At 38.8% G+C, this 12,443-nt stretch overlaps 1 protein-coding gene across 2 annotated transcripts; it reads right to left on the reverse strand.

Moving 5' to 3' along the window:
* Positions 1 to 1,433: 1,433 nt before the first annotated feature.
* Positions 1,434 to 11,959, reverse strand: LOC118753347 (polyadenylate-binding protein-like). Of its 2 annotated transcripts, none has more exons than XM_036488224.1 (3): positions 11,446 to 11,959; positions 10,438 to 11,397; positions 1,434 to 3,011 (listed from the first exon to the last, which is right to left on the reverse strand). In XM_036488224.1, exons 2-3 carry the CDS (start codon positions 11,167 to 11,169, stop codon positions 2,787 to 2,789), a joined length of 957 nt encoding a protein of 318 aa, XP_036344117.1. In that variant the 5' UTR covers positions 11,170 to 11,397; positions 11,446 to 11,959; the 3' UTR covers positions 1,434 to 2,786. The 2 variants fall into 2 exon arrangements, with proteins under 2 accessions (XP_036344117.1, XP_036344116.1); XM_036488223.1 differs by having other exon boundaries at positions 10,438 to 11,366; positions 11,446 to 11,957.
* Between the last annotated feature and the right edge of the window lie 484 nt (positions 11,960 to 12,443).

Here is a 12,443-nt window from a genome sequence, read left to right on the forward strand (position 1 = left end):
GTCTTTTTTCCTCCTTTCATGTTATGTATGCAGTTTATTTCTTTCGGCATTTTTGTATCTCAAATGTACATACATATACAATTTTTACTTCCTTGTTTGATAAGATAATTACAGGGCGCTTATTGTTTTGCCAATGTACAATATTTTAGCACTGCTTCGAATGGTATTATTTATTTTTGTATAACAGTTTGTTAATATAAATCCAAATACATACAAATAAAAGTATAACAAAACGTAATAAATTCACTTCTTAAAAATATATTTGTATATGAAAAATATAGGTTCGGAAGTGTTTAACCGCATATCTTCGAGACCGATTGCATATAGGCGAATTCGAAATATTAAAAAAAAAAAAAATGTACTGCAATAAAAAGAGATTGGTTGCCTTAAGTGATTTCCAAAAATCTTCACTTTTTGGCTGATTTCATGCATTTGTTTATGTAAAAATATAAATACATACATACATATAGCGAAATCATAGGGTAATGGCAGCAAAGTTGTTCTTGGACGTGGCAGTGGCGGTCAAAGAGGAAAAAGTCCTCACCCTCTCCCCAGCTGCACGTAAAGATATAATGTAAAAGGTACAATTAATATTTTTTATTTTTTCTTAATTTTTTTACCATTTGCTGCTGTTGCCACTATGATTAAGCCATTAGGCAAGTTTTTAATAATTCGATTGTTATTTTTGTTTGACTTTGTTTTTCTTGGTTGCTTTATCTTTGTATTACTTACTTTGCCAGTTTTATTTTCTAAATTGGTTTCATTTCTAGTGTGTTTCCATTTCATTACAATTTGTTTTGGTTTTTAGGATTTTGTTATGCCTTTTGGTTCCAATAAAAAAGAACTACTACTTAAATTCAGCTTTATACATCATGTGAATTATTTTAATAATATTGTAATTGTAGTTTCTTCAAGGGAAGAGGGGAGGAAAAGGGAATTAAATGGAGAGATATGCTTTTGCATCTCATCTAGTAAAAATATATAGTAATTTTTCTTTTTTCTTAACAATAAAATGTTCGGTTTTTCTCGCTGCTCTTTTGCGTTTTTCTTTTTCTTTTTATATTTGCATTTGTTTTGTTTTCTCATTTTCATTATCCTTTACTAATTTATTCATATTCTCTCTGTTTTTGCATTCGTTTTTGTTTTTCACCATGTGTGTGTATTCCTTTTGCAATATCTACACATTTCCTCTACTTTAAGAACTTAAATATTAAAATTTGTTGGGAACATTTATAATAATCATATCAATCATAGTTTTTTGCCTATTTCCAGTTTTTTTTTTGAGGGATCATCATTAGAATAAAATAAATTATTGTTATGCATATTCATGTTTTTGTTTTTGTCCTGGATTTCTGTGTTTTGTGTTTGCTTTTCTTTGCTTAAATTAATGGTTTTTAGATGTTAACAGTTGTCCATTCATTTTGTTGTTTTTCTTTTTTACACATAACTAAGTTCTTGTTTTTACACCATTGCAGTTTCTTTAGTTTTACGTCATTTTATTTATTTTTGTTTTTTTTTTTTGCATTTGCCTTTAAATTACATGTTATACAACTAACCTTAAAATTGGTCGCATTTTTTACTTGAAAATTTTCTTGTTATTCTCGACATTTTTTTGTTAATCTTTATGGTCTTCAGACATCTTTTGTTGTTATTTCTCGCACTTAGCCATTTTTCTGATGTTTCGATTCTGTTTCTTGCAATACAATTAAATACTCTTATACATAATGCGGAATTGGGGTATATTCTTAGTTTTGAACAGTGAGTAATTTAATAATAATGTACTTCTCTTGATTATATGTATTAGCATATTTTTTTATATTTCTGAAATTTATATGACGCCCGTACAATCAGTGTTGTAGGTATTTGTTTTTTGCCGATTTGTGACGAAAAATTAAACTTTACAATTATCGAAGCAAAAAAATATTGATTTGTGTTCAAGTATGAGTGAATGGGTTGAGGTGTTTTTTTGTTTGTTTGTGTACATTATGGTGTATTCAAGAAGTGCATGAATATTTGTTATACATAGTTGCTATATAATAGTAATATATTAATAGGGACATACATATGCCATTTAATTTGAAGTGGAATTTTAAATTTTTTTTATTTGCAAATCATTGAGCTCTACTCAATGTGACATCCATAAGTTCTACTGTGTAACCAACGTTAAACTGCCAGTAAATCACCGCGTTTCTATACAACGTTTTTGTTTTTACTTATGCAGTTATATTTTTTTTTTGTAGAATATTTTTTTAATTCGTTAAATTTTAACAATAAGCATTCTTTTTTAGAGTTTTCTTTAATTTATGTTTTTTTACTAATGTAAACTTGCTTTTAACATCGAAATCAAAAAGGGAAATTCCATAATTTTAGCTTTAAAGTTTACATTTCTACATGTACATATATGTATTTGTTGTATGTGTGTGTTTAGGTTTTACTTTTTGCTTAATATTTTTTTTTTTGTATTTTTAATGTAATTCTTAATTATATATGTGTATTCGAATTATTTTTTTTCAATAAAGTTGCATCGACATTCTCTTACGAAATTCTTACTTATCATTTTTGTTTTGAAATTCTTCCAACCTAAGTCGTATCAACTACATTTTTGAAGCTTACTCACTAACGCTTCATGACAACTTTCTTCTTATCTTACCATTTCATGAGCTCGGCAATAATCTTAAATTCTCACCACAATTCATTAATCGCAAATCGCAATCTTTAGCTCAAAATCCATTTCTCATTACTTTTACTGTCAAATTTTTTTGTTATTTTGCTTTCATCTCCGCTATTTAATAATAAAATACTTGTCCAGCCTTCTGCCGTTTGCGTTCTTCAAGTTTTCGATTGATCTCCTGCTGCCGCTCGATCTTGTTGAGAGCACGTGCTACATACAAAAACTTATTGTCACCCAATTGCTTGCCATTTAGGCCAATAACTGCGGCTAGTGCTGACTGTGGACTCTCAAAAGCCACAAAACCGAAACGGCGTGAACGACCTTCCTCATCGAGCATGACCTAAAAGCAAAATTTTTTGAGTTATTTGCATTGGCAATTGAAAGTGATACAGTATAAAAAAATAAGTGATGACACTGGTTCGGTTCGGTTACAAAATTGGTTGTAAATTCGTTACGAATATGGGTCAAGAAATTCAGTGAATGTTCAAAAGAAGCTGGTTTTAAATAAAAAGATTTTTTTTTAGAAATCTTTGGAATATTTTAATACTTCCCACTAAATATATCTGCTCTTCTTGAACAAATGGCCTTCTATATTCCCCACAGAGCCCTGCGGTTCCATCTACCGTTTTACGTTGATGTTGCCAAAGCGAATTATTGTTCGTTCGCCCCAATCTTTAGAGCTCTAATAATGTATAAATTCCTCTTGGTATGTATTTGTGTATTTGTGTATCTGTACCCAAATCTCTGTTATCTAGTCTGTAAGATATATGTACATCATAGACTGAAATAAACATAACATTTCGACATACGTTAAATTCTGTTGCCTTAGGACCGGTGTTGTTGTTATTGGAACAGCATACAAATTCCCAAAGAGATTTTGGGAAGTGATGCTGAACGGAGTGTTTGACTGGATATAAATCTGAGTCGCTCCGTGGTAACGTCTAGTTATTGCTGTTGTTGTTGTTGTAGCGGCTACAACAACCCCGTCCAGATCGGTTAATATCTCAATCGTTGTCGTCAAGTTCCACTAACGGAAGCCCCAAGAAGCGTGCAGCCTCAATGGGGTCGGTCCACGGGGACAAAGGGATTAGTTGTGTCGGGTTTTCCGGGCATACGAAGAGATTTTTTGAGTCATGCCCGCATGCCGGACACTCATTTGGTACATCTGCGTGTAGTTTGCTCAGGTATGAGTTTAACCTGCTGCAATAGCCAGAGCGAAGTTGGGCTATTGTGGTTCTAGTCTCCCGAGACAGATGAAGCTCCGTCCCGTCAATGTCCGATGGTTGTGTGCCTAGAACGGCGTTCACAGGTCTGGAGTCTACATAACTCGAGACTGACTCCCTGTGAATGCCGTTCAGGGCTTGTCGCTAAGCTGACGGGTCCAGAGGTTGTTTAATGAACCTCTGGACTTTGTCCGTCAGTTCGTAGAGATGCCTCCTGACTTGCCTGGGCGAGGGCTCTTCTGAAAGCAGTTGCCCATTCGGGTGACCACGTCTATGGCTCCCAACAAGGAACTTCTTGCAGAGCATTGTATTGTGCTCCTTGATCGGGAGCAATTTCGCCTCGTCGTGTAGGTGGTATTCAGGCGACATCAGAAGGCATCCAGTCGCTGTCCGTAGTGCGGTGTTATGCGTTGCTGCAGCTTCATCCACTGCGTCCTACTAGTCCCCGGCGACCACACCGGTGCTGCATAATTTAAAACCGGCCGGCTTATTGCCTTGTATGTTGCCAGCAACGTTTCTTTGTCTTTGCCCCAAGTACGGCCGGCTAGCGACTTAGGACCTTGTTGCGGCTCAGTACATTGTTGACAATAGCGGTTGTGTGCGCAGAGAAGGAGAGCAGACTGTCGAAGGTTACTCCGAGTATTTTGGCGTAATTCACCGTCGGAATTGGTGTATCATCGACGTTAATTCCCAGCGGTAGCCTGACCTCCTTCGTCCAGGAGGTGAACAAGGTCGCAGATACTTTTTTTAGGGGAGAGGGTTAGGCTCTTTGCAGTGAAGAAGCGAGAAAGTTTGGAGATATACCCGTTTACTTTCGAACACAAGTCATCAATTCCATTCCCAGTCGCCATGATCGAGCAATCGTCGGCGTAAGAGACAATCGAGACTCCCTCTGGTGGTTGAGGGAGCTTTGAAATGTAAAAGTTAAACAGTAGCGGGGAAAGGACACCACCAAGGGGGTTCTACACCTGTATTATTTTTCTGAGTTTGCTCGATTTGTCTCTAAACATTTTAGGGTCATTGTTATTTAGTTTATTTATTAATGACATAATCAGTACTTGCCAATATGCAAAAATGCATGCTTATGCGGACGACATACAGATTTATTTGTCAGGAACTTTTGAGGACATAGCTAACTTTTGCGAGAATTTCAACAGAGAGTTAATGTCTATATCGTCTTGGTCTTCGAAAAATGGTTTTTGTCTCAACTGTGTGTGTTGCCTGTATGTAAAAGAAATATTATATTTGATGCTATTCCGTCCTTATACATTGGTGATAAGTCTCTTAAATTTGCTTCTTAAGTGACTATTCTCGGTCTTGTTATAAACACTAACCTAACATGCACTGATCACGTGAACTCTGTCAAGTCTATTATACTTTAAGAAATTTAAGAATGTCTGCTACTTTTACACCATTAATCGTTAGGCGTAAACTGGCCATACAATTAATACTGCCGATTATTTGCTATTCCGAACTAGTCTACAGCAGCCTGGATTCTCAAACTTCTTATAAAATTGATGTAGTATTCAATCATGTTACTCGATATGTTTTTGGGCTATCGAAATTTGAGCGAATATCCGACGGAAATCGCGATTATTGGGCTGCAGTATCTCTGAATACTTAAAAGCACGAAATTGTATTTTTTATATTTGGCCTAATGATGGATAAAGATCCTAGATATCTATACGAAAAATTTTCCTTCTCAAAGTCTGCACGCCTTACTGACTTGATTACACCCAAGTACAATTATCTAGCATCTGCAAGACTATTTTTCGTCAATGCTATTCGCACCTGGAACTCGCTTCCAGGATATATTCGCAATAGTCTAAATAAAAGCAACTTTAAGAGCGTTTTGTACTCGTATTTTCGTTAACTTATTTTCAGCTGAGGTTCGCTATCTATATACCTACATAAAATGTAAATGTGTATGTTTTAGATATAGGCCAATTGAAATTGTATTTCGTTATTTTTCTCTTTTAATTTTTATTTATTTATTTATCTATTTTATTTTTATTTTTTAACCGACTTCCATAAAAGGAGGAAGTTATCAGTTCGTCGGATTTTTTTTTTTTTTTTATGTATGTTACCGCATAACTTTGGACCACGTCAACCAACCGATTTCGATAATTCTTTTTGCATCGGAAAGGTAGTGTCTCAGAGGTGGTCCCATACTTATCTGGTTAAGATCCGATCAGTGGATCATGAGATATATATATATATATATTTTTATATGAGAGTTGAAGTCGGTTTTTTTTGCTAAAAATTACTTGTTATTTTATACTTTTTTTTTCTTTTGGCTATACATACAATACATACAATGTTGTACTGTGAACTTTACGGAAACCAAGCTGATGCCTGGAGTCAGGTGGTTCGTGAAATACGGGAGCAGCAAGGCCTCTATTGCCTTCGCTACCGGGGAAAGGAGTGTTAACGGTCGGTACGATTCTCTCTTGTTGGCTGGTTTCCCCGGTTTGAGCAGTGGGACTATTCTTCTCCCCACCTTCCATATGTCTTTCATGTTGAGGGTGGCCATAGAGAAATTGAGGACCTCCGTTAGGTACGCTACTCCCGCAGGAACGAAATATTCCGTCGGGACCCATGGTTTTGGAGGCTTTCGCCTTCCCGATGGCCACCCGAACTTCACCGCTAGTAAAAGCAAGGGGGGGCACAAGTTGTTGGCAGTTAGTGCAGCCTTCTGGTCACTCGACGCTTGGTTTCGTCCGCCGGATGATGCAGTATGAACTGCCGGCTAAAATAGCTTGCGCATCGCTCCGGGTCCGATAAAGCATGGTCGCCGAAAGAAATTTTCACCCTGTCCTCCTGCTTCGTCGGATTGGACAGTGACCTCACGCTTGACCAAAGCTTACTCACACCAGAGATGAAGTTGCAAGTCTTCAAATGCTCTTCCCACTTTTTCCGCTTATGTACGTTCACAGCTGCCGAATCTCCGCATTCAGACCCTTAATACGGGGGTTTCCGGGATCGGCTTGACGAAGGTTGTTCATCGGCTAGAACAGCCGCTTCAGCAGGGAAGTTTGGACGGGGGTCCGTAATGCATCCTGCCAGTACGAAGCGAGCTGCAGGAGCAGTGACAACCCTGCGGAACTTACGTTCACCAAGGTTGACGTCGGTTGGTGTGGGGAGCGCGATGCCTCTCCAATCAGCTTTAGAAAATTTTATATAGGTCCGGTGTTTCGCGGAAGCGAAGTCGGTTGGTTTATCGATCGAGGTGACTATGGGCAGATGGTCTGATGCTCGGGTCAGCATAGGTCGCCATGATACGCTGTTTATCAGACCAGCGCTGACTATTGTTATGTCTGGCGAGCTGCAGCAGCTGCCCATAATCCTGGTGGGTGCGTCGTCGTTTAATGTGCAGAATGTCGAATCGTCTATCTGCTCAGCCAAGTCTGTTCCCCTACGATCGTTTGACAGGCTTAAGTGCCAAAGATCGTGGTGTGCATTAAAGTCACCTACTACAGTACGGTTTCACCTCTGAGGAGCGCACCTATATCAGAGTGATATCTTGCCGGGCAGCAGGTGACAGGGGGGTATGTATACGTTAAATATTTCGAGCTCGACATCGCCTGACCGGATAGCAATGCCCTGACATTCTAGGGTGGTATCCCTGAGGTCGCCCATAATCCTGGTGGGTGCGTCGTCGTTCATTGTGCAGAATGTCGAATCGTCTATCTGCTCAGCCAAGTCTGTTCCCCTACGATCGTTTGACAGGCTTAAGTGCCAAGGATCGTGGTGTGCATTAAAGTCACCTACTACAGTACGGTTTCACCTCTGAGGAGCGCACCTATATCAGAGTGATATCTTACCGGGCAGCAGGTGACAGGGGGTATGTATACGTTAAATATTTCGAACTCGACATCGCCTGACCGGATAACAATGCCCTGACATTCTAGGGTGGTATCCCTGAGGTCGATGTCTTCTTCAATAAGACGATACTGCACGGTGTGGTGCATGATGAACGCTACGCCACAACCATTATCTCGCTTGCGATCTCGACGATGCACTTCAACAATGTTGAATTGCTGTGCAACTTCCTCTCTTGGACCGCAGCTATCAATAGACCATGTCTTCCCATGAAGACGGTTATCTCCTCGATCTTGATCTGTAGTTATGCGGGGAGTGAGGGATGTGTATGGCCTTGCCACCATAGGCCGTGTGCGCTGCTGTGGAGGTTGCCGCCCTGTAGTGATAGTGGGTATCGTCGCAGCTGGGGTTTGCGACTGAGCGGCGCAACACGGGCCCTCGAAGTTCCTCGTCCAATCTCGCGTGGTACGCAGACCTGAACATGCCCTAAAGTGGTACCAGCCAAGGCAGGTGTTGCACTTTTCTGATGTCACGTTACGGAATATCCTGGTCTGACATACCGTGCAGATTGTAGGAGGAACCAGAAGTTGTTGGCGGCGGTGTGTGGGTGGTTGTGCGGTTGTGTGGTCCATCGTGATTGTGGTGTGGTCTATTGTGTTGTAGTGCTGTGGTGTTTGTGTGGAGCTGCTCAGGTGGACTGGGGTTCGCCGTGGAGGCTGCTGTTTGAGCAGCATGGGGCCACAAATGATGTGGTGCAGGTGTAGGTTTCTGGCCCTGGGTTTGACTCGATGCCAGCCCTGAGCCGAAGAATGCGTAGCAAATGTAGCCCTATGGACGAACAACTTCTGAGGAAGTATCTCCAAAACGAGGTTAGATCGCCGAACCAACAGCCCTTGGTCGGGTAAAACCCGAGTTATTCCTATACTTAGAACCGGCTGTCGTGGGAATGGGTAACGTCTACACCTTTTCCAATTGTACTTCGGATATCGTAAATTGTACTTCAGAAACCGTAAAATATACTTCAGATTAGTCAAACGTACTTCAGAAACCGTTAATTGGACTTCAGATTAGTCAATTGTTCTTCAGAAGCCGAAAAATGTACTTCAGATTAGTGAATTGTATTTTAGAAACCAAAAAATTTACTTCAGAAACCGAAAAATGTAATTCAGATTAGTGAATTGTATTTTAGAAACCAAAAAATGTACTTCAGAAACCGAAAAATGTACTTCAGATTTTTAAATTGTACTTCAGAAACATATAACATTTTCGCCAAAATTCGATTGCGAGTTTTTGAAACTACAACAATTATTATGTAGTTTTAATTAATAAAGTGTGTATATTTTGTAAAAAGGAGGTCCAAGATAATTCCGGTTTTTTAGATCAGCATTAAGCGAAAGGCTATATCGACTGCTGAGTGAAAGATCGACATATCACGGCAGGCAGTTCGAAAATGACCTATCTCAAAAAACTTTTCAAGAACGCCCTATATACATACATACATATGTACATAGTTCTCCTTTTGTCGTGCAAACGTCTTTTTCATAAAGTTTGCTCGAGGGCTATATCACCCTCAGAGAAATAATTACTGGTTATATCATTATTCTCAAAAAAGAAGGATTTGGGGTAAAGTCCCTTCATTGGAAGAAGTGGACTGTAATGTTAAATGGATTGTAGAGCACTACTTTAACACCTGAAGTAAATTTACAAAAGTGGCTTCTGAAGTACATTTCTCGGTTTCTGAAGTACATTTTTCGGTTTCTGAAGTACAATTTACAAATCGGAAGTACATTTTATGGTTTCTGATGTACAATTGACTAATCTGAAATCCAATTCTGATGTACATTTGACTAATCTGAAGTACATTTTATGGGTTCTGAGGTACAATTAATTAATCTGAAGTAAATTTTTCGATTTCTGAAGTACAATTGACTAATCTGAAGTACATTTTGCGGTTTCTGAAGTAAAAGTAACTAATCTGAAGTCCAATTAACGGTTTCTGAAGTACGCGTGACTAATCTGAAGTACATTTGATGATTTCTGAAATATATTTGACGCTTTCTGAACTACTATTAGAAAAGGTGCAGTTATCAGTATCTCTGGGTTGTACATTTATGTACATAGTAATATTTGTTCACTCGACTTTATGTTTTATTTTTAGTGCTAAGTGAAACTGTTTGCTTATCAAACTTTACTTCCTCCATAAAATTCAACCATAAATACATGCACCTAATACAAATCACCAAGCATAAACCATATAAAAATGTATACCTATGAGGCGTGAAAATTCAATTTAATAAAATTTAATACTGTCCCATCAACCATAACATATGCATCATTAGCAGTACTAGTAGTTGTCAAGCCAAGGGCTAACCAAAGTAGATATGTATGGCAATAACTAAACTATTAGGTATTAACATGGGTGCCTTTTGGGGTGGGACAAGACATAAACAAGGACATGCGCAACATTATGCTGTTGCGATTCTCATGAAAAAAAAAAACAGAATAAAGCAGGGCATAGAACGACTTAGAAAAAATTGTGTAACAGGAAAAAGCGGATACAGAGGAAAGTTTAGGTAAGCAAAGGTAAAGAGTTGAAAGGATGTATAAAGAGGATATGCCATAACACCAAATTACATGAATCCACATCTCATTTATTCACTATGTGTAAATATTATTATCCGACACTTGCGCGTTCAAAAAAATAATAATAATAATAATTACCTTATGACTTGTTATGCGTCCATACGGCTCGAACATTTCACGCAAATGCTGGTCAGTAAAATCTTCGTTCAGATTCTTCACATATAAATTCCTAAACTGTGTAGCTTTCTCCTGCTCCCTATCGCGACGTGGTATAAATTTCACGACATGCACCTTCTGATTGTTGCACAGCATGCCGTTAACCTTTTCAATGGCAGTGCGTGCTGCTTCTTCAGAATCGAAATGCACAAAACCATATCCTCGTGAATTGCCATCCTCATCTTTGGCTACATTGCAATTTAGTATGTTGCCAAAAACCGAGAATGTATCGTAGACAGCTTTGTTGTCAATGGAGCGTTCCAAATTTTTAATATAAATTTTACCACTATCTGCAGAGCTAGAACTGCCACCGCTACCATTACCGCTTCCGGGCATGCCGCTGCCATTGTTAGGCATATGAGGCGACATTGAAGTGATGTTTCCACTACCCATTCCCATTGGTGCATGCTGTGCATGACGGCTCATGGCCGAGGCGGCATGATGAATATTGTTATTTGCCGTTCCGGGATGGCTTCCTGGATGCGTACCATGCGCTGCCGATGGATGATGTGCCATCGGCCCGCCAGCTTGTCCTGTGGCGGCATGATGATGCAATTGCGGTTGTTGCGGATGATGTGCTGTGGCCAATGGGTGGCCTGCGTAATGATGGTTGGGAGCGGGATTGCCGCGAAACGTCATCGAATTGACAAACATAATTGGGGGTGGTAGTGGCGGCACTGCGGGCTGCTTGTGGAGCGTGGCTGCGGCGATTGAGCTGTTATAAGCGTTATTATAGGAATTGCTGCCGTAGCTAAGAATCTTGACTTTTTAGTGGAGCACCGGCACACGTTCAATTGCTGGTGTGTTACACAGTTTCGCTTTGCTTATAATTCGACACGTACTCCAATCCACTGGTTCGCGAAATCAATATGTAATAAAAATCTAGTTCGGAATGAAATGTGAAAAGACAAATGCTAATTGAATATCTACCTATTATATTATGTGCACCGTTCAATGTCAAACTAGCAAATTTTAATTTTTTAAAATGTGCTCCTTTTCCGACCACATTAACAATTTTTAACTGATCGAAAACTTGCTCGCTCGCTAGTTCGCTTCGCTTTTCGTCTTCGTTTACTGGCGTGCAAAAAAATCGTTTCTTCGGTCGTTGCTTTGCCCTCTTTCACTTCACTTTCCTTTGTTTGATTATTTTATTTCCTTGTCTGCTCTGTCCGCCTTTCATTTTATTCCTTTTTATAATTTCATCACTCCACTTTTGGGCAACTTATCGTATGCATTTTTTTCTCGGCTAATTTCTATACAAATTGAAAGTTCTGGACTTCCTTTGCTACTTCCCGGTTCTCAACCCTGAAATTAGCAGCATTTGTTCAATTTAATTTAGTTTATTTTACTTATTAGGTATTTTTCTTTTAAATTACATGCAAAAAAACGAATTGCTGACTGAAGCCACGAACTTGCTTGCGAGCAAAGAAAGTGCTCACTAGATATGCTGTTTTTAAATCGATTTAATCGATTTATAAAGACTTTCCGATTCCATTTTTTATACTCCGTTTACATTCAACAGCACGGTGCTCATTTTCAAGCTTGGCGCGATTAAGGGCCATTCACATACAACTTTCCTCGCTTCGCTTGACGGTTCAAACTTTGACAACAAAGCGTGAAACGCAGAAGGTATGCTACAATAAATGCTTTGACAGCTTTTGCGTTCTCCTTTTCCTCCATCTTTTTTATCTGTAAAATAGATAACAATATAATAATATGCATTAATAATAGCAATAAAAATTCATATTTACCCTGTTTTTGTCATTAAATACAAATGCAAGCGCACGAGAAAAAATACATATAGACAGCTGATTGCCAAAAAGGACAAAAGTTGCGAGTTGCCCAAGATTTTGCTTTGCTTTGCTTCAAACGTTTTTTATGTGAGCATACTCATGCATATGCCTACTGGCGAAATGGGAAAAGTAGGT

The sequence above is a fragment of the Rhagoletis pomonella genome, unplaced genomic scaffold (genome assembly GCF_013731165.1).
Source record: "Rhagoletis pomonella isolate Grant_MI unplaced genomic scaffold, Rhpom_1.0 Rhpom_scaffold_02375, whole genome shotgun sequence".
Taxonomy (NCBI): domain Eukaryota; kingdom Metazoa; phylum Arthropoda; class Insecta; order Diptera; family Tephritidae; genus Rhagoletis; species Rhagoletis pomonella.

Bases quoted from the DNA above. Each gene is read 5' to 3' on its own strand.
- LOC118753347 (XM_036488224.1), bottom strand. From the start codon at position 11,169: ATGTTTGTCAATTCGATGACGTTTCGCGGCAATCCCGCTCCCAACCAT. The intron at 3,012-10,437 runs GTAATTATTATT...TTTTGCTTTTAG, and splicing joins GACGCATAACAAGTCATAAG to GTCATGCTCGATGAGGAAGG.